Consider the following 25,093-nt stretch of genomic DNA (forward strand, 5'->3'; position numbering starts at 1 on the left):
TTGATCAAAAAAGGAAATGGCCCGCTGACTCCTGTTTGAACTGTGAAATACAGCAATTATCAGGCTACAGGGAGACCCTTAGGCCTATGAGCCCCGGTGCCACTGCATCTGCTGCAGCAATGGAAGCTATGCCCCTGCTTATGCCAGTAACAATGGTCAAAACCTAGGGGCAGTTTTATCATCATTTGGCGCAATGCAACCCGCCAAGACAACTTGCTGTGCTGTCAAGTGGACAGAGCAGGAATACGCCATAATGACTAAAATATGGCTTCTTCCTGCTCTCTCTGCGCCATGTTGCAAGGGTGCTTGCGTTACAGTGAGGATTGTTTTTGTGCAGGAAAAAACAATCGCCGGAGACATTTTCCTCTTCCTATGTGTGCCCCAAAATGCAGCACATGTAGAAAGAGGAAATATTGAGGAGAAATCAAATATTTCTCCTTGTTACACCTCACCAGGGAAGGGCTAAAATTTTGACACATTCCTAGGTTACTGTTGTTATTAAATTTGAGAATGAGCCAAAAACCAAGGGTGGCTGCATGGGAATGCCCACGCTCCACTTACTGAACGCCTTCCCTAAGCAGATTAAAGCAAGGCAGCAACTTTCCCTGCCTTCTGTTAATCCAGATTTACTATGCCAAGTAATGCCATGCAAAGTGCCTCTGCATGGCATAGTAAATATGACTTAGAAGCTTTTGTTGCCTTGCGCTGCCTTGCGTGATGTAGGGACAACGCAAGCACTTCATAAATTTGGGCCATAGTACGCTTTAGAGACCACTTTAAAAGTCCTGTCTTTACTCTGCATGCCTCTCTCCTACTTTGACTCTTAACCTATCATTCTCTCACACCTCCCTCCTTCATGGATACTTCCTTCTGTCACTCAGTTACCCCACCTTCTTCCTAACCCCTTACAGTTTTCCTCCAAATCTGTCTCTGACATCTGCACTTTCAAAGACCACAGCGAACAGTCATAATAAAATGACTGGATTGTACACTGCGAACGGCTTTATGGAATAATTGTAATCGTAGGAGTAAAGTTGGGACCCCCTCTAGCAATGGGACTAATCTAAAAGTGGTTGGTCTTTATTACGACTGAGGAAAATATTTTAGGGTTTTGCATCATCCAGTTTCCAAAGATAGGAGGACTGTATGAGAAATTTGTATATCAGTCTAGGGCAGTGCTTCTCGAACTTTTTCGAACCACAACCCACTTTTTAGAACGACAAGCTTTCGAGGCCCACCTAGCTTTATTGGACATGAGGCAGACATTTTGTAGTGTAACTAAAGCATTGTGTGGCAGCGCACCATAATTCTCCATTAAAATGACCGCTACATTTGCACATACATACAGTTTTACTGATAAATTTATAATCTGCCCACAAGTTATAATGTGTAGAAATAGGATTTCAGTGAATATGTATTATTTTTACATCACCGAGTAAAGTGGCTTGATTTGTTTTGATCTGATTAAAATCTTTGTTTCCATCACACTTTAGAATTACAAAAAATGTGCTTTGTGTTTGCTTCCCTAACAGCTGAATACTGTTAATTTACAGCTATTTACATTGTGTTGTGTGCTACAAAAACGACCTACAGCCTTTCCTTTCACAGCAAGGTTGTCACATAATTCACTTTACTTTTATTTCACTGCAAATGAGAGGAGTTTGTAAACACCAATATTCTTGTTAAAAAATAAGCAGCAATGTGCCGCAAATGTGGCAAGATAAATACAGAATTTAATGGCATCTTTAATTATTGCTTGGGTTCCCACAGCCCCCCCAAAAATTGACTCTGTGAACCAACAGTGGTTCGTGATTCACAGTTTGGGAAACACAGGCCTATGGCTTTACACCTATCAGAAAAACAAAAAAATCCAATTACTTTAGAAATACAACCTATCAGATGTTCAAGCCCTAGATCAAGTCTTGTGGCCATATGAAAGCTATGGTAGCCTAAGATGTCTAGTAGCAAAAAGAAGTATAAAGTTCCCCGGTAGGATTTTGCAAATGGAGTGTGTGTATGTATATGTGGCGTAGAGAGAAAGAAAGAAAGGTATTCAAGAGGGAAGGGGGGATTCCCTCTTGGGAACTAAAACCCTCACACACCCAGCAAGCTAGGTGTCATGCTTCATCATATGGGTTCTGCTCCTCGTCAGACTGGTGCTGCAATGTCTGACGGGCTCCCACGAAGGGGCTCTTTATCGGAGATCTTTTGTTCCAGCCATATGGTGCATGCGTGTAAGAGGGCAGGTGAATGTGTAGTCGTGAAAAAGTGATAGTGAATTAAAAAAGGTGGGTTAGTCCACAATGAACTTTAATGGTGTGGCTAGCTCCCTTGATTAAAATGGTGGGAGGGGAGATAAACGCCACATGTATTAGCGGCGAAATACCTACAACCCTCGATTTAGGTCGACATGTTTCTTGCAATTCTAGCAATTCCTCAGGACCTCAGTGCTCAATACTACACAGTGAATTACAAATTAGTTGATACAACCTTTAGTCTTAAGGTCAGTAGTGGAGCAGGCCTACTGGTCCTGCCTATAGCGATGCAACGAAGGGAGAACATATACGGAGAATAGTCAGTGTAGGTCTCCATTTGATGCTAGGTGCACTCTTCTCTACAAAATGACAGCACACACTGATTTTAGTAAAAAGGCCCAAAGGAGACTAAGAGAAAGAAGACAGTAGGACGCTTACCCTAAGTGTGTCCCTAAGGTGCCCCGCAGTCTGCTCCTGTGGGACCTGTACAGAAGAGTCAGGCACCTAAAAAGAGGAGGATAATGTATATCCTCAGTCAAAGCCGGTATCAAATCGTGGTAAAAACCACTTACAACCGGGCTAGAAACGAGCCAAGTTCACTTGTTGGCATGTATTGCTCACTGCTCAGAACGATGTTACCGGAAGCAGTAAGCAATCAAGATTGTTTTGGAAGGGCAGCCATTACCCTGTAAGCGAACACCGACAGGGAAAGCGCTGGGCCCCATCAACCACCTCATATCCACAGCACCATCAGAAACTGAAGGCGTCGGAGTCTGAGAGGAGATTAAGCCCTGCGCCACCCTGCCAACGAGCCATATGGTGAACGGAACTGCGCACACCGTCTCTTGTTATTGCCAGTGTGCCCCGTGTCCACCGGTCAAAGCATACACAACAATCCCTGAGTGGACAGGCTCAATCAGCCTCAATCGTTGACATGGTGAAAGTCGGGTAGAAGCCCGACCCGAAATGAGGCTGGTATGACACTTACCCAAGCGGTGTGCGGTCACTGCCTGCAAACCTACCCCCACGCGTAATCCGTTAGGGATCTGGAGCGACTGGTGAAAAGTCGTGGTAGTCAATGCGCTCTTGTACCCTGCATCTCCATGATCCGGCGAGTGCCGCGGGGGGGGCGTAGTCACGCGGTCAATACTCGTGCATGCGCAATGGTAGATGTTTACACATTAATGATGGTCTGGATGAGCAGACGGCATGGAGGGTACTACCCGGCGGCCATCTTGGGTGTATAGATCGTATGGATATGAAAGCTAGCACCCAGGTTCGTGAAGCTCAACCCGATGAATGTGTTGTGCATATTAATGACGACCATGCTAAGAAATACTAATTACATATTCCTTAGGGTACTAAACTCCAACAATTTGTAAAAAGGGGTTTGTAAAAAGGGTTGTAGAAAGGTTAATAACCTATCACAATGTCGTTGAATATCAATGGTTCATTCCGCATAGAAGGGATAGTATTAGGTTCACAGGGAAAGCTATACAGGTGAGAGGGGGGGGGGGAGAGAAGAGAGAGTGAATGTCACTCTTAGAAACACCCCAAGGGGGCGAACTATTGGTTCTCATGGTAGGAATAGTAGTCTGTACTGTGAAATGAGCGCAGCCATTGGGGCTGGGGGAGCGTGACCAATGGGAGGATGGATCACAGGGGGGCCACTAATGAAAGAGCACTAGGTCTGTATTGCCTATAAGATAGACCACGTGAATGAATGTATGGAGAACTTGTGGTGGTCACTCTCTTGGTCTAATGGTTAAAGGAGGACCAAGGGACGGCGTCGTTGAGACCCATTGTATCTAGTCTCAATTGATGCACCCACCTCTGTTCAATCCTGAACAGGCCTTGTTTTGTGATTCCAGGGTGGCATTCTAGAACCAACCAGCAGATGCTATCGGCTGGGTGTCCTTGTTGTGCGTAATGTTGGTACAATTTGGTGTGTGTCTTAAGGCATCTGATATTACTCTTGTGTTCTTGTATGCGCAGTTTAACTTTTCTCATCGTCATCCCAATATAGTGTTGGTCACAGGGGCACGTGAGTAAGTAAATGCATTTAGCTCTGTTGCAATTGTTATGCCTCCGCATATGCCAGACAAAAGTATTTGACAATTGGATCTCTTTAGTTAGACTAGTTTGAGGACACACTGTACAACCCCCACAAGGAAAATGGCCCTCTACTGGCGGGAGATCCCATAATGTGCTCTGGTTATTGGTGTTTGATTTTTTGGGTCTTGTATGGATCAGTGCATTCTTTAAATTGGAGGTGCGTTTGAAAGCAAATCTCAGGCGTGGAAAATCTAGACCCCCGGAGGTAATGATGCTCCAGTGTTTATTGATTGTTTTCTTTATGAAAGCTGAGTTTTTAGTGAAAGAGGTAACGCAAGTGATCACCTCGTCGGGCTCTTTTATGCGAGTCTCCAGTAAGGCTTCCCTGGAATTGTTAGCGGCCCGTTTGTAGGAGTTTTTAATCAATCTAGTTGGGTAACCCCTGTCTCGCAATTTGAGCTGTAGGAGACCCGCTTCCTGTTTAAAGTCAGTGTTCATAGTACAGTTGCGACGGACCCTAAGGAATTGCCCGAATGGGAGATTATCCCTCAGGGCCCTCGGATGATAGCTTTCGTACAGGAGCAAGCTATTTCTGTCTGTATTCTTGCGGTAAAGTGTGGTACTCAAACAGGGTCGGATTGGGATCACAATTCGGCCCGGGCACTGACGAAAAAAGTGGCCCACATTCAAGAGGCGTGGCCCATATTTAAGGGGCGTGGTCCACATTCAAGGGGCGTGCCCTTTCATGAAACACCATTTGCACAGACAAGGAATGAAAGTGGCAGGATACTGTTCTTGCACACGACACAGGGCCAAGGTGACAATGGCCTACATGCTGAGCAACTAAAAAAAATAGCAAGGCCCCTTTTTGTCACAAAATTATTCCAGCCCTCCAGCACAGGAGCACCTGAAAAGCAGCAAAGCCCCTGCTATTACTAACCTACTCAGCCCTCCCCAGACCTTCAGCTCAGGAGCACATGAACAGAGGTAAGGCCCCTGCAATTAGTAAATTAATCAACCCTCCAGGCCTTGGGAAAATGGCCTGGCAGGGGAGCACAAAACACAGCTTTCTGGGTCATCCAAGGTAGCCAGGTAGCCATGGGGGAGGCTGAGGTAAAGCTGGTGCATGGGAAGTGCCTTCCCAGTGTGTTCTGGCAGTTTGAGTATTTACCATTTACTGTAGTATTACCCTTGTACCTGTGTATGGTACCCATTTGTAATTTGCACAAGTCACTTTTCTCTTGTAACACACTGTTTGCTACCTCTCCCTTTTGTTTGCTTTAGATACTTGCACAAGTGCCACCATTGCCTACGTAACATTTGTTCTTGAGCTGGAGTGTCTGCCATTAATTGCAGTGTTATACCTCTACTTGTATTTTGTACGCTTTTGTAACCTGCACACATATCTCTTTTTCCTCCTGTAATGTATCGTTTGCTCCTCTTGTATTTTGGTTGCTCAATATTGTCACTTTTGATTCATGTAACTTAACGTTTGCTTTTGTAATTTGTCCACTTATAATTTTCTCCTCATGTATTATTGCTGTTCCTAGTGTGAAGCGCTCTGATACCTTCGGGTAAAGTCTGCGCTATATAAAATCGCATAAATAAATAAATAAAACAAAAAAATTCCAAACATTACCAGGCCTCCACAGCAAGACCCATTCTTCCTCGCCCACTATGCCCTGAATGTGAAGGGCTGTGGGCGAGGTGTTAAGACTAACACCATTTCTGGGCTGCATGGGCGCCAGGGGGCCGAGGTGCAAATGGCTCAAAGGCCTGAGAAACACCTGGCCCCCAGGGAGGCTGATTATTGCAAACAATCACCCCTCCCCAGCCCAGCCTCAGCTTGATTGCTTGGCAGGGTAGGGGTGAAGGAGAGCCCACAGCTGACAACCGCTGTCTGGCCGCACAGCGAGGCTGCTTTCATTTTCTCAGTCTCTGTCTCCGTGCACTCTGTGGGACGGTTTTTTTCTCCCCTTTCCTAGTCCACTCTCTGTGGACTGGGACAGGGGAGAAAAAAAACGGCCCACAGAGGTCACTGAGGCACCGGCCCTTCGGCCCATTCCCGAATGCCCGCCTTGCCAATCCGCCCCTGTACTCAAACCCTCAGCATCTAGGTTGATCCTCCGGTCTAGGAAGGGGATGGATGTCTCAGAAATTGTCCCTGTAAATTTTAGGTAAGGATTGTGTCCATTGATCCAGGTACAGAAGGTTTCACATGACAAACGGTCTCCCCTCCAAAAAACTAGGATGTCATCGATAAAGCGACGCCAGAGTGTTATATTGCCCAGAAAAGGGTTCTGAGGTGCTCTGATGACTCTCTCCTCAAATGTAGCCATATAGATACAGGCTAGACTGGGGGCAAAAGTTGAACCCATTGAAGTCCCCTGTATTTGATGGTAGAATTGTGTACCATATTGGAAAAAGTTCTCAGTGAGGGCTATGTTGGCGCACGCCATGATAAAAGAGACTGGCGTCGGGGAGCACCACTCTTCTAGCAGCAGGGTAGCCTCCACGGCTTCAAGTGTGGCCTGTTGTGGAATGTTTGAATAAAGTGCTTCCACGTCTAATGTCAGGAGGAGGTCTACACCCTCTCTCCCTTCAATGTTGTCTATTGAACGAAGCACATCCCTGGTGTCTTGGAGAAATGAAGGAATTTTCTTGACCAATGGTTGCAAGAAGAAATCGCAAAACTTGGAAAGTGGTTCAAGCAATGAGTCAATCCCAGAGACAATTGGTCTCCCCAGGACCGGTGTTGTACCTTTATGTATATTGGGGAGGGTATAGAAATAGGGTATAACAGGTTCTGTGGTCAGAAGAAAGGCAGCCTCATTCTTCGTGATCCACTCATTAGTCTCACCCTCCAGGATTAGACTGGTGATAGTTGTCGTTAGTCTTTTTGTGGGGTCTACAGTGAGAGGGTGATAGTGAGAGTTATTGGCCAATTGGCGTTTGCACTCTACATCGTAGTCCTTGCTATTCTGAATCACAGTAGCCCCCCCTTTGTCTGCCTGTTTTATGACAATAGAGGTGTCATTGGCTAGAGATTGAAAAGCCTGTCTTTCCGTTGTTAGCCTAAGATGTCTACGCTACATCGAGATGGCTCGGTGAGTCAAGCGCTAGCCACTGAGATTTTCAATTGTTTATCTGCAGCTCACAAATATCAATGCTTGCAAAACAGACTCAGCCTTCCATCCTTCCAAGCAGTGATTAATTTGAACGGGTGGTTGCCAGTGCTCGGAACCAGCACCTAATTGGCAGCACCAGCAATTATAACAAAATGGCACATGCTGCCACAGTTTGTCTAAATTAGACAGGAACACAACAACAGCCGTTTTTTAATTTAATAAACATTAAAATAACTAATATCTGCTGCCCAAGCTATGTTGTAGCGTTGGGTGGCCTGGTAGAGTCTGAATTTTCACACTTGCAGGCGTGTGATGGTTAGTAGTTGTGTTGCTACTCTCATTGGCAGCGCAGGCAGGGGCAGTGGGCGGCGCAAGCTGCAGTGGACTACTGGCACTTTTGTTTTGTTTTTTACAAATAAAGCAGTGCTTCCATATATGGTCAATTTGGGTGTCATCGCACTGAGTCACAGTACCATATGCCAAAGTCAGACAAACCGGGGCAGCCATACGCGGTCAGTGCAATGAGACAGAAAGTTGCTGCCGCCCACACTGGACTGAGACATATTAAAAGGCACACCAGAACTGAACCACAGCACACAAGGGGATCTCATGAGTTTGTTTCACTGTCAAAAGACATAAACCTGTCCTTTGACCATTAGTATTCAATCGACAGATGACAGTGTACATAGTGAGAGGCTGTAGAGCGCCAAGAGGCCATGAAAGGTGAGAAAAACGTGTCATATAACTGTCTGCTGGGAGGGACTGCCACAGGAGGTCTCTACTCTCCCTGAGAAAAGTATTTCCTATGTTACTCCAGTTTTCACTCTCGGGTCTCATGTTGAGGCCTTTACTTGGAACTGTGCTTATTCCCAGAAAAAAATATAATTAATCTGATTTAGTTATATAGTTCTTTTAGTCAGAGCGCTAAATACAATTCAAACCCAGCAGAACAAAACCCGTGAATGAAAGGGGAAGTACCAACAAACTAATTTCGGGCATTCAAACGCCCACAATACCAAGCCCATGAATCATCATAGATTTCATTTTTTCTAATGAAGCTTTTATCTCTACTTTCCTCCCTTAACAGCTGAAAGTTTACTTGGCAGATGCCACATTGTGTCCTTTTTTTATATTCCATAACAAATTTCGGGGAAAGGAGTCGCCTGATACTTCTTACTTTACCTCGATAGAGGTATCCAGCCTCTTCTATAATAAAAATCATCCCAGCTACTAGCATACATAACAGCTGTTGGAGTAAATCCCACATCAGACATGCCCCTCAGATTATTTTTATTAAGTTTGCCCACTTTGACCCCAACTCAAGCAGCCCCAAACTTGAGCTACTCTGCTCTTTCTTCCCACCCAGAGTTTATACACACAGTGTGACTAACAGTGCCAGGGCCCACTGCAGCAGGCGGCTTTGCTGCATGGTAGTTTGTTATGTTGCAGGCTTCTGGCTGTCAGTGTATGTGTCTTTGAGCATGGAACTTTGCCGATGGTGTGGCTGGTTCTACTTCACAGGTCTGCAACTCAGTCATGCTCCCTTATGTGATATGTGAAGGTCCAGATCCTTTATATTATTTACTAGGCTGGGCTCCATATCGGAGAGCTACTTTCCGGCAGCTGGTGAGCTTCAGTTAGCTCCCGAGCTACCTGTTGGAGACATTATTGACCAGTGCTTCATTTGAGCCGGTGGTTTCCAGTGCTCAGCACTGGCACTTACTTACCAACACCAGCACTTATGACAGTCTGCCACATGGTGACGCTGTTTGTATTATTTAGAGATGAGCACAACAATAGTTCTTTATTAATTCAATATACATTAAAATTAATAATACAAGAAACCCAAACCATTTTTATAGCTTTGGGGCCAGGAATAGTCTAAATTGTTATTCTTGTAGGAGTGTGTGGTTAGTAGATGTGTTTGTACTGTCATTTACTCTGCTGGCAGGGGCAATGGTGGGTGAAAGCTCCAGTGGCCTTCTGAAGAGGGCCCTGGCACTTATTACTTTACAAATTAAGAAATCCTCAAAATTCAGAATATCTAAAATGATGCGTTCAGCACATAAATTAGCATTCGTATTTCCACGCTCCTTTGTAAATGGGGGGTAACTTATATAGCGCACGGCTACTCCAAGGAGTGTCCCGGCGCTTTCTGACCCGTAGCTGAGAAAGAAAGATGGAAAGAACAGAAACATAACAAATTACTGATTGTAAAGCCAAGTTTTCAAAGCCTTTCTAAAGGCAAGCAGATTGGAGGTACGGCGAAGATCAACAGGAAGGGAGTTCCATAGTTTGGGGGCGAGATGTTTAAAGGAACGTCCACCTATCCTGACCTTCCTAATGGAAGGAACCGTTGCCAGGCCGAGACATTCAGATCGGAGAGATCTGGTGGGTTTATAGAAAACCCACCATGTCCTCTCAGACATATGATAACATGCAATAAACGTGTCTAACCTGTGATCACAGATGAAATCATACATTACAATAATATTTAAATAAATAAAGGCATTGGTCGGTCTGGGCAGTCAAAAATAGGCTGCATACTTGCAGAGACAACCGGCACGTTAGGGAAGTTAGACACGTAAAGGCTAACTAGACACTTTGAGAAAGGACTGACACTTTTAAACAACAACATGATACTTTAATGTGTAGTAAGCACTTTAAGACTGGGTGGAGACTTTATTACAGGGTCGCTACTTTAATGCCGGAGGAGCAATCTAAGCAGGGGAGGATCATGTAAAGCATGGTGGTAAATTATGAAACAATTTCCATTATATGTCAGATATGTATGTATAATGCAGGAATAACATTTTCAGACAAGATCAATATTTTAGATGAGGATTGACTCTTTAATACATAATTGTAATTCTTTATGGTCGGATAAACTCTCTAAGACATCATTGTTACTTCAATGCAGGAGGGGTACTTTCATGGTCCACTGCAGGAGGATACCCTTTGATACCTCATAAATACTTCAGTGCAAGGGGTGGGACAAATATAAACTGTGTGGATACTTTCGAACAGGAGTTGCACTTTAAAGCACAATGATCATTTTAAGACAGGTGTGATGTCATAGTGGTGAATTGAGACAGGATGCAAATTAAAAGGCGGCGTGGTGGGTATTTCATGCAGAAGGATCACTTTAAGACAAGGTTGATACCTCAATGTGTGAATAGTACAGAAATGAAAGACAGGCAGTATAAAGCAGCATGGATGTTTAATGCATAAAGAACACTTTAAGACTGGATTGACACTTCAGTTCGAGCACTGCATTTTAAGACACGATTGGCACTTCAAAAATATTGATAATTTACTGCATGAGGGGGCGTTAGTAGTGAGCACCTCAAGACCAGTCAAACAAATTAATGCAGAGGAAGCACTGTGAAAAAATGGATTGGCACTTTAAAACCGGAAGAACATATGAAGTCAAAATTGATAGTCCATGCAGGAGAAGCACTGTAGGACAGAATAGATTAATGCATGAATATAATATTACGGCAGGGTGGGCACTGGGAGTCAGAATTGATAGTAAATGGAACAGGAGCATTTTAGTACCGGATGGGCACTTTAAGCAAGGGTGAACACTTCAATGAAGTGGGGGCGCACTTTAAGACAAGATGGACACATTAACATGGCTGCACAGTAGGAAGAGCACTGTAAGGCGAGATGGGCACGTTAAGATTGGCAACACAGCAGGAGCTGCAATGAAAGGGCGGGAACATCCAACCAAGCTGAGCAGCAGGAAGCCTAGCGGTTCCACGCGCAGCTGATGCAAACCCTCGCCTGTGACCAGGAAGGGGCGCGCGACGTACCTGGGCTTTGCCGTCCTCTTCGTCCTTGTAGTAGCTGAGCCTCTGCCCCCTCAGCACAAAGTACCTCGGCTGCCAGTTGCGCACGATGGACCTCTGCTTCTTCAGCCAGCCGGCCTTGAGCGCCGGCTCCAGCGCTGGCGGGGACAAGGGCCCCTTGGCGGCCGCCGTGTGGTCACCGGTCATGACGCTCTTGGAGCGAACTGCGGAGAGGAAGATAGAAGACGGCTGACTGACAGACATGTGAAGCGTCCCTTTGAGCGCGCGGGCAGGCGGGAAGGGGCGCGTGTGCGTGTTGAGGCCTGTGCGTCGAGGTGTCTGAGGAAACGGGCACTACAGGATATCTGGGACCACCCTAAGAGCATTTGCCTCCGACGACAGCTGTCGCTGCAAAAGGAAGTGGCTAGTTTGTGTGTCAGCCCGGGCACTTCCTTCTCTGTGCGTAGGAGGTAGTCACTCGCAACAAGGGCCGGGTGCTCGCTGGCTTTTCAAGGGACTGCGGCTCTTACTTTCGCGGCACTGTATGTATCGCTTTCTTAGTAAAAGTGCCAGAGGCTGCGAGGAGGCAGGGCATTACAGGGAGAGACGGGGTGCGGACTGTAGGCCAAGTCATACATATCACTTGAGCAGAAGAACTCAGAGACACACAGAGTCTTTGGGGAGAGCGGGGACCCTCACTGATGCCTCTGGGCCACCTACACCTACACCCTGGGCGCTGCTGCTGTGTTCGAAATCGCACCTCTGGTTTAACAATGTTGGGACAGAATTACAATACCTGGTGCATCTCTGCAGATTAGCAGAGCTGCGCCAGTTATTTTGCGTAACTGAAAAATAGCCTTGCTCCACCGTGGATGCTCGGCGCACCGTGGCGCAAGGATGGCAAGATGTGTGACGCATCTTCTGGCGTAAGGCAGCACATTGCTGGAGTCGTGTCGCAAGCACGATGCAACTCCAGAAATAGTTAGCAAATTCCTATTCCTAACATGCTGCGTCAAATATGTCGCAAAGGGTTTGTAACAGTGCCACTTTGTATCCAGCTGTGTACCAAAAGGCAAAAATGTGCCTCCTTTACACTCACTAGGTAGCAACAGACAAAAAAATTGTTCTAATGCACTGGGTCCCTCTCCCCTGGCTCTCGGCACCACCGTATAAGCTGCACTAATGATAATTGTACTACTGCTTATTCCTGTATGAGGTCTGTAGTGTTGCTAAATGGCCAGCCACTATCCACCGTGATTCAGCCAATTAAAGGGATATTTTTATGATTGTTGTTTGCTTGTTTTTCGCTTTATTTACACAGTATTGCAATTGAAACCACAACCTTGCTTTGCATTAAAACAGGATACAAATAAAATAATACAATAAATGAAGATTACAGTTAGCGAATTAGGAAAACAGAAACATCTTCACGCATACATCTCCTTACCTAGGTAGTCAAACTCTAAGACCTGTACTATGGAATTGCCTCGGGGGCGCAACAGGCAAATGAGCGAATCCCCTTGCCTCTGTTCCTGCGCTGTATTAAAGACACGGGCACAGAGACCAATCAGGAGGTGCACTGACCATGCGCCAGTCAGGGCGTCCCCTGATCGCAGCCCTCTGGCATGGGGAAAGTGGGTCCCAAGGACACCCCAAACATCCTCTTGCAGGCAGGTGCAGTCACCAACTGCACCCACCTGTCTCTAATCCCCTTTAAAAGTGCAGGTGGGTTGCCGCCCGCACTGTGAAACAAGCATTGGAAATGCAATAGGTCTCGCATTAGGAAAGTTTGAGCGATTGGTATTGTAAATGACACTTTTTTTTATTTATGTGTTGGTTTTGAAAATAGCAAAATTAATAGCTTTGTCAGCTACAATGTAAATAGTTTAAACTTTCGCAAATGTGACACCTATAGCATTTGTAATGCAATGTGTGTTGTATTTACGTGACTTAGATGTATTGATATTACAAATAACAATGGCTTTTCATTTTGTAAATAATTAACACTTAAATAAAAGTTATTGTAATTTATAATGGCAATACCTTAAACGTTTGTAAATAACTTTTGTGAAGATTATGTTCAGTGTATTTTATTGTGACGAAAATCCAAGAACATTGCATTTGCACCTACACACACACAGAGCCACACACACACACACACACGCACACACACACACACACACACACACACACACACATATAGATGTGGTGGTGGTGGATCTGGGGGATATGGTGGTGGTGGATGTGGTGGTGGATGCGGTGGTGGATGTGGTGGTGGATGTGGTGGTGGATGTGGTGTTGGTGGATGCGGTGGTGGTGGATGCGGTGGTGGTGGATGTGGTGGTGGTGGATGCAGTGGTGGATGTGGTGGTGGTGGTGGAAGTGGTGGTGGATGTGTTGGATGTGGTGGTGGTGGATGTGGATGTGGTGGGTGTAGTGGTGGATGTGGTGTTGGTGGGTGCGGTGGTGGTGGATGTGGTAGTGGTGGATGCGGTGGTGGATGTGGTGGTGGTGGATGCGGTGGTGGTGGAAGTGGTGGTGGATGTGTTGGATGTGGTGGTGGGTGTGGTGGTGGATGTGGTGGATGTGGTGGTGATGGTGGATGTGGTGGTGGATGCGGTGGATGTGGTGGTGGTGGATGGGGGATGCGGTGGTGGTGGTGGATGCAGTGGTGGTGGTGGATGGGGTGTTGGTGGTGGTGGATGCAGTGGTGGTGGTGGATGCAGTGGTGGTGGTGGATGTGGTGGTGGATGTGGTGGTGGTGGTGGATGTGGTGGTGGTGGATGTGGATGCGGTGTATGTGGTGGTTGTGGATGTGGATGTGGTGGTGGATGTCATGGTGGATGTGGAGGTGATGGTGGATGTGATGGTGGATGTGGTGGTGGATGTGGTGGTGATGGTGGATGAGATGGTGGATGCGGTGGTGGATGCTGTGGATGTGGTGGTGGTGGATGTGCTGGTGGTGGATGTGGTGGTGGTGGATGTGGTGGTGGTGGATGTGGATGTGGCAGTGGATGTCATGGTGGATGTGGAGGTGATGGTGTATGTGGTGGTGGATGTGGTGGTGGATGTGGTGCTGATGGTGGATGTGGTGGTGGATGCGGTGGATGTGGTGGTGGATGCGGTGGTAGTGGTGGATGCAGTGGTGGTGGATGGGGTGGTGAATGTAGTGGTGGTGGGTGTGGTGGATGTGGTGGTGGTGGGTGTGGTTAAAGTGTTGGTGGATGTGGTGTTGTATGTGGTGGTGGTGGATGTGGTGTTGGTGGATGCGGTAGTGGTTGTGGATGTGGTGGTGGTGGATGCGGTGGTGGATGTGGTGGTGGTGGAAGTGGTGGTGGACGTGTTAGATGTGGTGGTGGATGTAGTGGTGGTGGATGTGATGAAAGTGGTGGTGGATGTGGTGATGGTGAATGTGGTGAAAGTGGTGGTGGATGTGGTGGTGGTGGTTGCGGTGGATGTGGATGTGGCGGTGGATGTCATGGTGGATGTGGAGGTGATGGTGGATGTGGTGGTGGTGGTGGATGCGGTGGTGGTGGTGGATGCGGTGGTGGTGGTGGATGCGGTGGTGGTGGTGGATGCAGTGGTGGTGGTGGATGGGGTGTTGGTGGTGGTGGATGCAGAGTTGGTGGTGGATGGGGTGGTGGTGGTGGATGGGGTGGTGGATGTAGTGGTGGTGAGTGTGGTGGATGTAGTGGTGGTGGGTGTGGTGGATGTGGTGGTGGTGAATGCAGTGGATGTGGTGGTGGTGGATGCAGTGGTGGTGGTGGATGGGGTGTTGGTGGTGGATGCAGTGATGGAGGTGGATGGGGTGGTGGTGGTGGATGGGGTGGTGGATGTAGTGGTGGTGGGTGTGGTGGTGGATGTGTTGGTGGTGGTGGATGTGGTGGTGGATGTGGGGGTGTATGTGGTGGTGGTGTATGCGGTGGTGGATGTGGTGGTGGTGGATGCAGTGGTGTTGGTGGATGTGGTGGTGGATGTGGTGGTGAATGTGGTGGTGGTGGGTGTGGTGGTGGATGTGTTGGTGGTGGTGGATGTGTTGGTGGTGGTGGATGTGGTGGTGGTGGTGGATGTGGTGGTGGATGTGGTGGTGGTGGGTGTGGTGGTGGATGTGGTGGTGGATGTGGTGGTGGTGGTGGATGTGGTGGTGGTGGTGGATGTGGATGTGGTGGTGGATGTGGCGGTGGATGTCATGGTGGATGTGGAGGTGATAGTGGATGTGATGGTGGATGTGGTGGATGTGGTGGTGGTGGATGCGGTGGTGGTGGTGGATGTGTTGGATGTGGTGGTGGATGTGGTGGTGGTGGTGGATGTGGTGGTGGTGGTGGATGTGGTGGATGTGGATGTGGATGCGGTGGATGTGGTGAATGTGGTGGTGGATGTGGCGTTGGATGTCATGGTGGATGTGGTGGTGATGGTGGATGTGGTGGTGGATGTGGTGAATGTGGTGGTGGATGTGGCGTTGGATGTCATGGTGGATGTGGTGGTGATGGTGGATGTGGTGGTGGATGTGGTGGTGGTGGATGCAGTGGTGGATGCAGTGGTGGTGGTGGTGGATGTGGAGGTGATGGTGGATGTGGTGGTGATGGTGGATGCGGTGGTGGATGCGGTGGATGTGGTGGATGTGGTGGTGGCGGTGGATGTGGTGGTGGTGGATGTGGATGTGGTGGTGGATGTGGCGGTGGATGTGGAGGTGATGGTGTATGTGGTGGTGTATGTGGTGGTGATGGTGGATGTGGTGGTGATGGTGGATGTGGTGGTGGATGTGGTGGTGGTGGATGCGGTGGTGGTGGTGGATGCAGTGGTGGTGGATGGGGTGGTGGTGGTGGATGTAGTGGTGGTGGGTGTGGTGGTGGTGGGTGTGGTTAAAGTGTTGGTGGATGTGGTGGTGTATGTGGTGGTGGTGGATGCGGTGGTGGATGTGGTGGTGGTGGTGGATGTGGTGTTGGTGGATGCGGTAGTGCTGGTGGGTGTGGTGGTGGTGGATGCGGTGGTGGTGGTGGAAATGGTGGTGGACGTGTTAGATGTGGTGGTGGATGTGGTGGTGGTGGATGTGGTGAAAGTGGTGGCGGATGTGGTGGTGGTGGATGTGGATGTGGTGGATGTGGTGGTGGATGTGGCGGTGGATGTCATGGTAGATGTGGAGGTGATGGTGGATGTGGTGGTGGATGTGGTGGTGGATGTGTTGGTGGATGTGGTGGTGGTGGATGCAGTGGACGCGGTGGTGGTGGTGGATGTGGTGGTGGTGGTGGATGGGGTGGTGGTGGTGGTGGATGCAGTGGATGTGGTGGTGGATGCGGTGGTGGATGCGGTGGTGGTGGTGGATGGGGTGTTGTTGGTGGTGGATGTGGTGGTGAATGTGGTGGTGGATGTGGATGTGGATGTGGCGGTGGATGTGGATGTGATGGTGGATGTGGTGGTGGATGTGGTGGTGGATGTGGAGGTGGATTTGGAGTTGATGGTGGATGTGGTGGTGGTGGATGTGGTGGTGTATGTGGTGATGGTGGATGCGGTGGTGATGGTGGATGCGGTGGTGATGGTGGATGCGGTGGGTGTGGTGGATGTAGTGGTGGTGGGTGTGGTGGTGGATGTGGCGGTGGATGTGGATGTGATGGTGGATGTGGTGTTGGATTACATTGAACCCGCATGAATCAAGTGCAGATTATACAATATAAAATAATGATTTATTTTGTGCTTGTAAGCAAGAAAAGCTTTACGTAAGAGTGTCTCAAATGTCAGAAATAGATCCGAGGAATGACCTTTGAAGTGAAGTGTTTATTTACGGTCCAAGACCCCACGTTGAATAGATTAGTCTCGATAGACACAAAAAGGAGAGCTAAACAAGTCAAATAAGGAGACACGGCCGAGCGGCCGTGAAACTGAAAGCACGGCCGGCCGGCCATGAAAGCCTTTGATCCTGCAGGGGGTGGAGGGGCACCAAGCTGGGCAACAGATGGCTGGCAATTTGATGCTGTGCACGCGCATTTTAGGTCAATGCGCTTGCGCATTGACCTATAAGCGCACGGGCACAGCACCAAATCGCCAGTTAGTTAAAGTTTGTTTACAGCCCTATAGTCTCGCTTCTCTATCAATCCGCATGCGCATTGATAGGTCACGAGACCTAAAAACGGAGCGTCTTCAAAGCAGCCGCTTCATTTTTCACATGAATGCGCTGCCCTGGGGGCAACATGAGTTGGCGGCTGCCCTGGGGGCCGCGTTTTCACCATTATCCTGTACATTTTCATGGTAAGCGCTGAGAGCACCTTTTGAAAGGTGTGCCCAACGCTAACCAGGAAAATGCACCTCATACGTAAAATTATCCCCAAACGGCACACACAGAATGCTTTAAACATGCAAAGGACTACAATCATGAGCAGTGAAATATTTTGTACCTCAAGGATCAATCGTTTCAACCTTTTCTTAAAGAAAGGAAGATGTTTTAATTCACCCTGAGAAAATGTGCGTAAAATGCTGCACGTGGGATGCAACACCAGCCACTTTTAAAACGTTATCCCATTCCATTAATAGCAGCTGATGGTGGTAAAAAATCTAACTCATGAACTGGCTTATTAAAAATGTTTATTACTGCTCAGTGGGTTAGAAGTGTTTTTAGACAGAGGCCCAATTGTGTGAACACACGGTAAATCAGAAACTGAAGACCAGTTTTAAAACATAACTGAGATATACAGAATAAAAGAGGTACAGCCATTATTAACATATGCGTGTGCATATATATTTGTTTCCTGATGACTGCAAAGTTATATGTGTGTTGTACACATGAATTGATCCGTGGGTAGAAAGGACAAAATGGTGCTCTTGTGCTTCCTTTGAAGATAAAATCATATGATGCTGATGAATAACATTTTGAATAGGAGCTGCAGTTATAGTTTACCTTAAGAGGTCTGCGTATTTCTGTACCACTGGGTAATGCAGTAAAACACTTTGTGCAAGAATAAAACAATGGACTACAATACCCAAGAGTAATAAAGAACTACATGTACCATCATTTTATTTGATGTTATGTTAGCTGTATTCAAGGGAGTAGCCAGAAAATTAAAATACCCCCTGACTGTTGCTGCTGTTTGCTGTTCTGCGTAGGAGCAGGCTGCCACTTGTTCTCCTTTACTGTTAACCCCCCAGGACTACCAACTGCTCGCCGGACCCGCTACGCGGGTCCCGCTTCGCAGTTTAAGGAGGGAGCTTACTTGCATCTGGAGCAGAGCGTGAGGGGCATTGAAGCATCTGCGGCAGGGCTGCGAGCAGAGCAGGAGGGACTCCGTTTCCCAGGAGCCCCTGCTCAGACCATTGTCCACACCTGGTCCGCTCTCCCTGCTGGCCACGCCCCCGCCCCTTTATAGAACCCACAGGTTACCGCTGCGCGGGAGCGACCCGGGAGAATCCCGGGACAAGGGCGGGACCGTCTGTGGCCGTCAGAGGCCAAAGGAGGCTGGGCTGGGCCCGCTAACTAACTTTCGCACTTTGCCCACTGTAGTGCTCAGGTTAGTCAGCTCACGGGTCTCCTTATATGTTTGGGTCTACCCCAGTTATGTCTAGTTCACTGCCTTCCTGTGTTGGAGTCTCGATCCTTGGGCCTCTCGACAAATATTTTGAGAAGGCTCACAAGGAAATAGACAAAGAACTCCTACTAGCGGAGAAATGTGCTGAGCGTCGCCGCTCTATAGAACAACTTAAACAAAAATAAACAATGTCTACACCACCAGATTCAAATAGTTCACAGGATATGGGCAGTATAGGTAGGCTGGACAGAGATATTGATCTACTTCGTACTGATCAAATCACTAGTATTTTTCGCGTGCATATCACACCGTTCGCTCACTCCGCTTCAAATAGTGAAGGCATTTTAAATAGCCCTCCTATGGTTTCCAATAGCCCTCCTATTGTTTCCAATAGCCTTATTGATCTACATACCCCTGCCGCCCTGATTATAGCCCCTCAACTTCATTCAACTCTTACTAATCATTCAGTAGATAGTGTAGCTCCCAAGGAGGAGATTCCGCCACACACCAAGATTGACACCGGAATTAAACCCATGAATTTACGAAGGGTTGTTTGTTCCCCGCCAAGGAAAAAAAGGATAGGGTGGTGTTAAAAGAAAAGGCCCCAACCATCAGGGTTCTCCACCCCCTTTAACTAACGCAAATACCAATTTAACCAATTCTACCGTGAGGGAGGCACCACCAGTTATCCACCTTGCACCAACTCTCCCTGAAGAAATACCACTCATGTTCAAACAAGAGCATATTGAACTTTTCGATAAGCTCTTAAAGGCATACATGCTTCCATTAATGGAGAGAGTTAGGATCTTGGGGGAAAAAATGTATAGCCTATTAGATTCAGCTGATCCAACCCCACTTCCCCATTCAATGAATTCCAAGGTCCAGTCCCATCTGAAAGGTCAGCCTAGTGCTACTACTACGATCCCAAGTAAACTTCAAAAAAAGAATGGGAACATAATTCCTAACAACTCCAATGGCCCCCAAAAATCTACGAAACCAATGTTAGTACCCAAGTCAGTTAAAGAGAAGCCTGTGATGGCTGCAAGTAAACCAATCCCACCTACAAACAAGGTAACTATGTTCCCCGGGGTAGACAAACCAACAGCCACAAATCAAAGAGTACCCCTTTAATCATAGAAACACAGTGGACCTACCCCCTGACTCGGCAAAATTTGTGATTATTTTTACCGGTGTCCCCCTGATCTCAAATGGTAACCTTGAACACAATGTAAACGTAAAAAATAAAGTTCTCTTCTGGCTGAGAGCAAATAGACCCCTCCCTGCCCACCTAAATGGAGAAATCATTTCGGTAAGAAGATGTAACTGGGTGGGTCTTCGTCCTAAAGATATAGATGGAGACATTGTGATCATCAACTTTAAAGACCACAGAGTTGTTTCACACATTAGTGACTGGTACCCAGGGAATAAGGAAGGAGGCATTACTACACGAAATTTAAGCTATTTCTACCCAGAGGCTTTGATTAGACCCCCTGTTTACCCCAGATCTAGTAGGTACGTCCACCCTCCGAATATGGTCAACAATACATCCCTTTTTGCCTACCCTGTTAATAATCCCATTACTCCCTTTCCCCCTCCTCCCCATTGTCATCCCCCTAGCCACTTCTCCATACCAAACAACCGTATTAAATATACCAACTACAATGAGTACTGGAATATCCTGTTGCACAATTTGTATGAACCCCTATCAGGGTTGGACTATAATGATTGACTTATTACTCCACACATAGATCCAGAGGCTAACTTAGATTGTACGGGTATTGTTTCTACCCCAGATATTGCTATTCCCCATGTAGAAGCAATAAAGGTCAAGCCTTTGTACTGTGGAAATGGGAAGTTTGACCCTCTGGTTGGGGCGTGGGGTATGAAATTGGTAACAAATGTGGAGGTTCAGGTTGTAGTGACTCCAGAGGTTGAAGACAAGGTGACTGGCCTCAATGGAGAGCCCCTTATTGGTTGCCGGGAACCAGTGTTGGTAGCTTACGGTGAGGTTGGTCTGGATAGACTGGATATAAGAAGTGATGATGTACCCCTACAGGATGCACCAAGTTATAGGGGGTCGTTTGATGATAATGGAGCTCCTCCACCTCATGATGTTATATCCCCCTACCCCAAGGCCAAAACTACTGACCAGGTGGCCTTAAGTGGCACTAAGTTTGGTAGTTGGAACATAGCTGGGCTTGAGTCCCGTATGTGTATTCCGGATTGGGTGAATTTTATACAGCAAGGTGATGTATGGTCATTCCAAGAAACCTGGGCACACTCACCGGTGTTCTTTGTTGGCTACTTAAACTTCAGTAAGCCAGCAATTAAAGGCCACAGAGGACGTGCCATGGGAGGTCTGACTACCTGGGTACGCCAGTACGAAGGTGTAAGAGTGGAGGAGGTTTCGATTGATAGCCCTGATATTTTAATAGTTAGTGTAAAATCTACCAAAGGCCTTAACATTCTCCTGATTAATATTTATGTTAGGGGCATCCAGGGCGGAAGGGTCTCTCCAACCCTCCGCCTCCTGGACGATTTCCTATCAGGTGCACGTGCAGATGGGCCCACGGTTGTGATGGGGGACTATAATTCCTGTTTCGAAACTCTGAGCCCAGATGATGCCTCACTTACAGAGGCTGAAGATATGACCTGGGGGATTCCCCAGCTTGAGTTACCACCGATTGGTAAATGGACACAATCTGCTACATTCATTAAAGGGGTGTGCCTGGACAGGGCTTGAGAGCATTAAATGGTAGATTGCGATCAGATAGGATGGGTAGACATACCTTTAGCAACGGCAGACACAGTAGTCGCATTGACTACATTTTAGTCGATGTTACGCTATGGGCTGCAGTTGAGGATATGGTGGTTATGTCCCGCCCGGAAAGTGACCATGACCCGTTGGTAGTGGAACTAAGGGATCACAGCTTTCTTGGGTCAGAAAGTCGTATCCCAAATGCCGTTCAGGACGAAGTCGTACTTAGTAACGACATGAGAAGGGTACGTTGGCCAAAAATTTCTGTTAATGTTGAGGCACGTAAGGAGATTAGAACTCTGGTAGCTAACTCCTTGGAAGGAATCCTTAAATGTGAGTCACAGGACGTCATTAATGCAACTATATCTAACACTCACACCAGCTTATTTTTGGAATTGAAAAAGCTGTTTGTGAAGTCTATCTCTAAGCAGGGTAGGAGGGGGAAACTGAAAACCATAACCTGGTTTAATGAGGAGTGTCGCCGGACCCACGAGGACTTGTTTACTGCAATTAAGCAAAAAAACCTTAGCCAAATTAGGTCCTGTAGAAAGGCTTACAAAGATGCCAAACACAAAGCCAAGACCAACTGGGATGAGGAACGGTGGCTATCACTATCCGAAGCATGTAGCTCGCGGAATTTGCGACAGTTCTGGCATCTTCTAAAATGGGGTATATCCCAGGAAAACCGCCCAAAAGTCCTGCTTCGGTAGGCCAACATCAGTGGGTATGCTACTTTGAGGAACAATTTAAGAATCATAATAGTGCCCAGGTAGATATTCCTTGCCCCCAACTGGCTGCTCCTCTCATGTTTACGAGCAGTGAAGTTAAACATGTCTTGCAATCCATACCAAGGGGCAAGGCACCAGGCCCGGACTGCATACCAGCTGATATATTCCAGAATGACCAGGATCTTTGGGTCCCTTATATAGTCCTATTGGCAAATGCTCTAGCCTCTGGTGCTAAGGTCCCCGAGTCCTGGTTTGGGGCAGAAATCCTGCCAATTTACAAGAAAGGCGATCGGTCGGTTCCTTCCAACTACCGGCCGATCAGCCTTATAGATGCGGTTCAAAAAATCACAGACCGCCTTGTACTTGGCAGGATTCAGGACTGGATTTGTGAGTTTAATATTCTTACTCCACTCCAGGCAGGGTTTCGGTCCCATGTGAGTACCCTAGACCAGGTCTTACGGTTCATTCTTCTCTACTGGAAGACTGTCATCCTAGGCAAAGGTATTCTCTACGCAGCCTTTGTGGACTTAAGGTCTGCATTTGACCTTGTCCCAAGGGCAAGGTTGTGGAACTGTCTAGCAAAGTTGTGTATGCCAGCCCCCTTGTTCACCTTTTGGTGAATTTACACGCTCAAACTTTTGCCCAAGTACGCTGGTGTAAACCAGGGGAGGTAGCGGATAAATTTCCAGTTGTTAAAGGTGTTAGGCAAGGGTGTGTATTAGCCCCTACCCTTTTCTCATTATATATAAATGGGGTCATAAACTATTTTATCAATCACCCCCGATGCCCCGTCCCTGGCTGGTATGAAAATCCCTCTGCTCATGTTCGCTGACAACACTCTTCTAATCTCCAAGACCAGACAGGGTCTCCAACAGGCCCTGATAAGGTTTGAATTGTTTTGCAGCGAGCATGAGCTTGAGGTGAATGTGTCAAAAACTAAATTTATGATACTTAGAGGACACACTCCGATTACAGCTAGGGTTACCATGGGGGGCACACCCCTGGAACAGACTAAACATTTTACTTACCTCAGAGTAATGCTTAGTGAGACCCTTAGCTGGTCCCAACAGGTTGATTTATTGGCATTAAAGTATGCGCAGATAGGAGGAGCCCTGATTAAAGAACATAAAAGCTCCTTTACCCGGCCCATGTCCCCTTTAATGAAGATTTATGGAACGAAAGTTCTACCATCTGTCCTTTACGGGGCGGAGCTCTGGGGTTACAGTAATCTGGATCCCCTGAAAGCTGCTCAAAATAAATTCCTCAGGGTGGCCACTGGCCTTCCACAGTCTACACCGCGGATCCCACTTTTGTACGATCTTGGGTGCCAACCTGTGGAGGACCAAGCCAGATTGCGACCATTAGCATTCTGGCGTCGCCTTTGGACAACGCCCAAACTCCAACTCTATACGAGAGCTTGCATTGAGGTTAGAGATCTTCCGGGTGCACACAACATAGGTTGGTTCAAGGATTGAGGAACTGTGGCTTAACCCCGCTACTGCAACCTTCCCTTCCAAAAAGGACTTGAAGACACAATACTGGGATTGGGTTGTACAAAAAAAGACACTCGGGCTGTCTGTTAGCAACCTTACTGGCTTATTCATTGTTATAAAGGATGTCCCCTGCCTTGAAAAATATTGGGATGCTATAACCAAGCCTATGGACCGCAAATTATTCCATCAATATAGAAGCGGTTCCCTGCCCTTAAGGGAGTTCACCAAAACGTGGGGTAAGGGAGGGTCTGGGCACTGCCCTAGGTGTCCAGGTCAGGGCGAAAGTATAAATCATTTTCTTTTTGTCTGCCCACTGTACGTTGCCCCCAGATCCAAGTGGTTAAGTCCAGTTTGTAGGAATTTGGGCACACGCTCAGTCGCAAATGCTAGTAGGATACTAAGGACAGATCTGTCACCTGTGATTGTTACTGGTGTAGCAAAATATCTAGGTTGGGCCTGGATCATAAGAACAAGGTTCATCAACTCGATTTAGTTTTCTAACCTAAATTGTTAGGCTTTTATTGTTTGTGTTAATGTGTAACCATTTATAGTGTCCAAGCTACGATGGTTACTCAACTAAGGATTTATTGTAATCTTTTAAAAATCCGCTCAAATGAAGTCTTGTATAATTGATTTAATACGATCTTAAACTGTTTTAATAATGTTTTATTCTTTTAAAGGAAACACATGTACTTTTGTTATTGTAATTTGTGATGCATGTCTTTTATGATGTATAATCGAATAAAGACTTCTTTGACTTGACTTGACTTAAAATACCCCCACTTTGAACCAAAGCTCTTATGGCAACAAGCAAAAAAACAAGACATCACAGCCCTCCCCAGAAGAGCTCTCTTGTATCTTCCATCCAAGTATCCACCCATTAATCCTTCCATCCACCTGCTGATATCCACAATTTCATCTTTACATTCTGTCATCCATTCATTCAGCCTTACACCATTCTGTCCGTCTGCACATCCATATCCCTACCAATTTATCCAACTCCAAACCTATCCATCCATATTTCTATCCATCCATCCATCCACCCTTTCATGCATCCATCTCTCCCCGCCCACCCTTTCACTCATCCTTCCAGTCACTCATCCATCCATTGATCTACCCTGTCACTCCATCCATCTATCTATCCACCCTTTAACTCCTTCCATCCTCCCATCCCCTCATCTATCCATCCACCTTTTACTCATCCATCCACTCACTCATCCATACATCCACTCACTCACCCATACACGATTTCACTCATCCATTCACCCATTCACCTCCCGTTTCACTCATATATCCATTCTTTCACTCATACATCCAGTTTCACTCATCAACCCATCCATCCATCCAACCTTTCACTCATCAACCCATCCT

At 47.0% G+C, this 25,093-nt stretch overlaps 1 protein-coding gene across 2 annotated transcripts in view; it reads right to left on the bottom strand.

Annotated features, from left to right (window-relative positions):
* Nucleotides 1-25,093, bottom strand: part of ARHGAP25 (Rho GTPase activating protein 25) — a 342,160-nt gene that overhangs the window by 158,747 nt on the left and 158,320 nt on the right. For both annotated transcript variants that reach the window (XM_086943505.1, XM_086943506.1), the window contains exon 2: nucleotides 11,254-11,453. In XM_086943505.1, coding sequence (XP_086799631.1) covers nucleotides 11,254-11,453 — 200 coding nt within the window. The remainder of the gene's footprint in view (nucleotides 1-11,253; nucleotides 11,454-25,093) is intronic.

This window comes from Lissotriton vulgaris, chromosome 11 (genome assembly GCF_964263255.1).
Source record: "Lissotriton vulgaris chromosome 11, aLisVul1.2, whole genome shotgun sequence".
NCBI classification, from domain to species: domain Eukaryota; kingdom Metazoa; phylum Chordata; class Amphibia; order Caudata; family Salamandridae; genus Lissotriton; species Lissotriton vulgaris.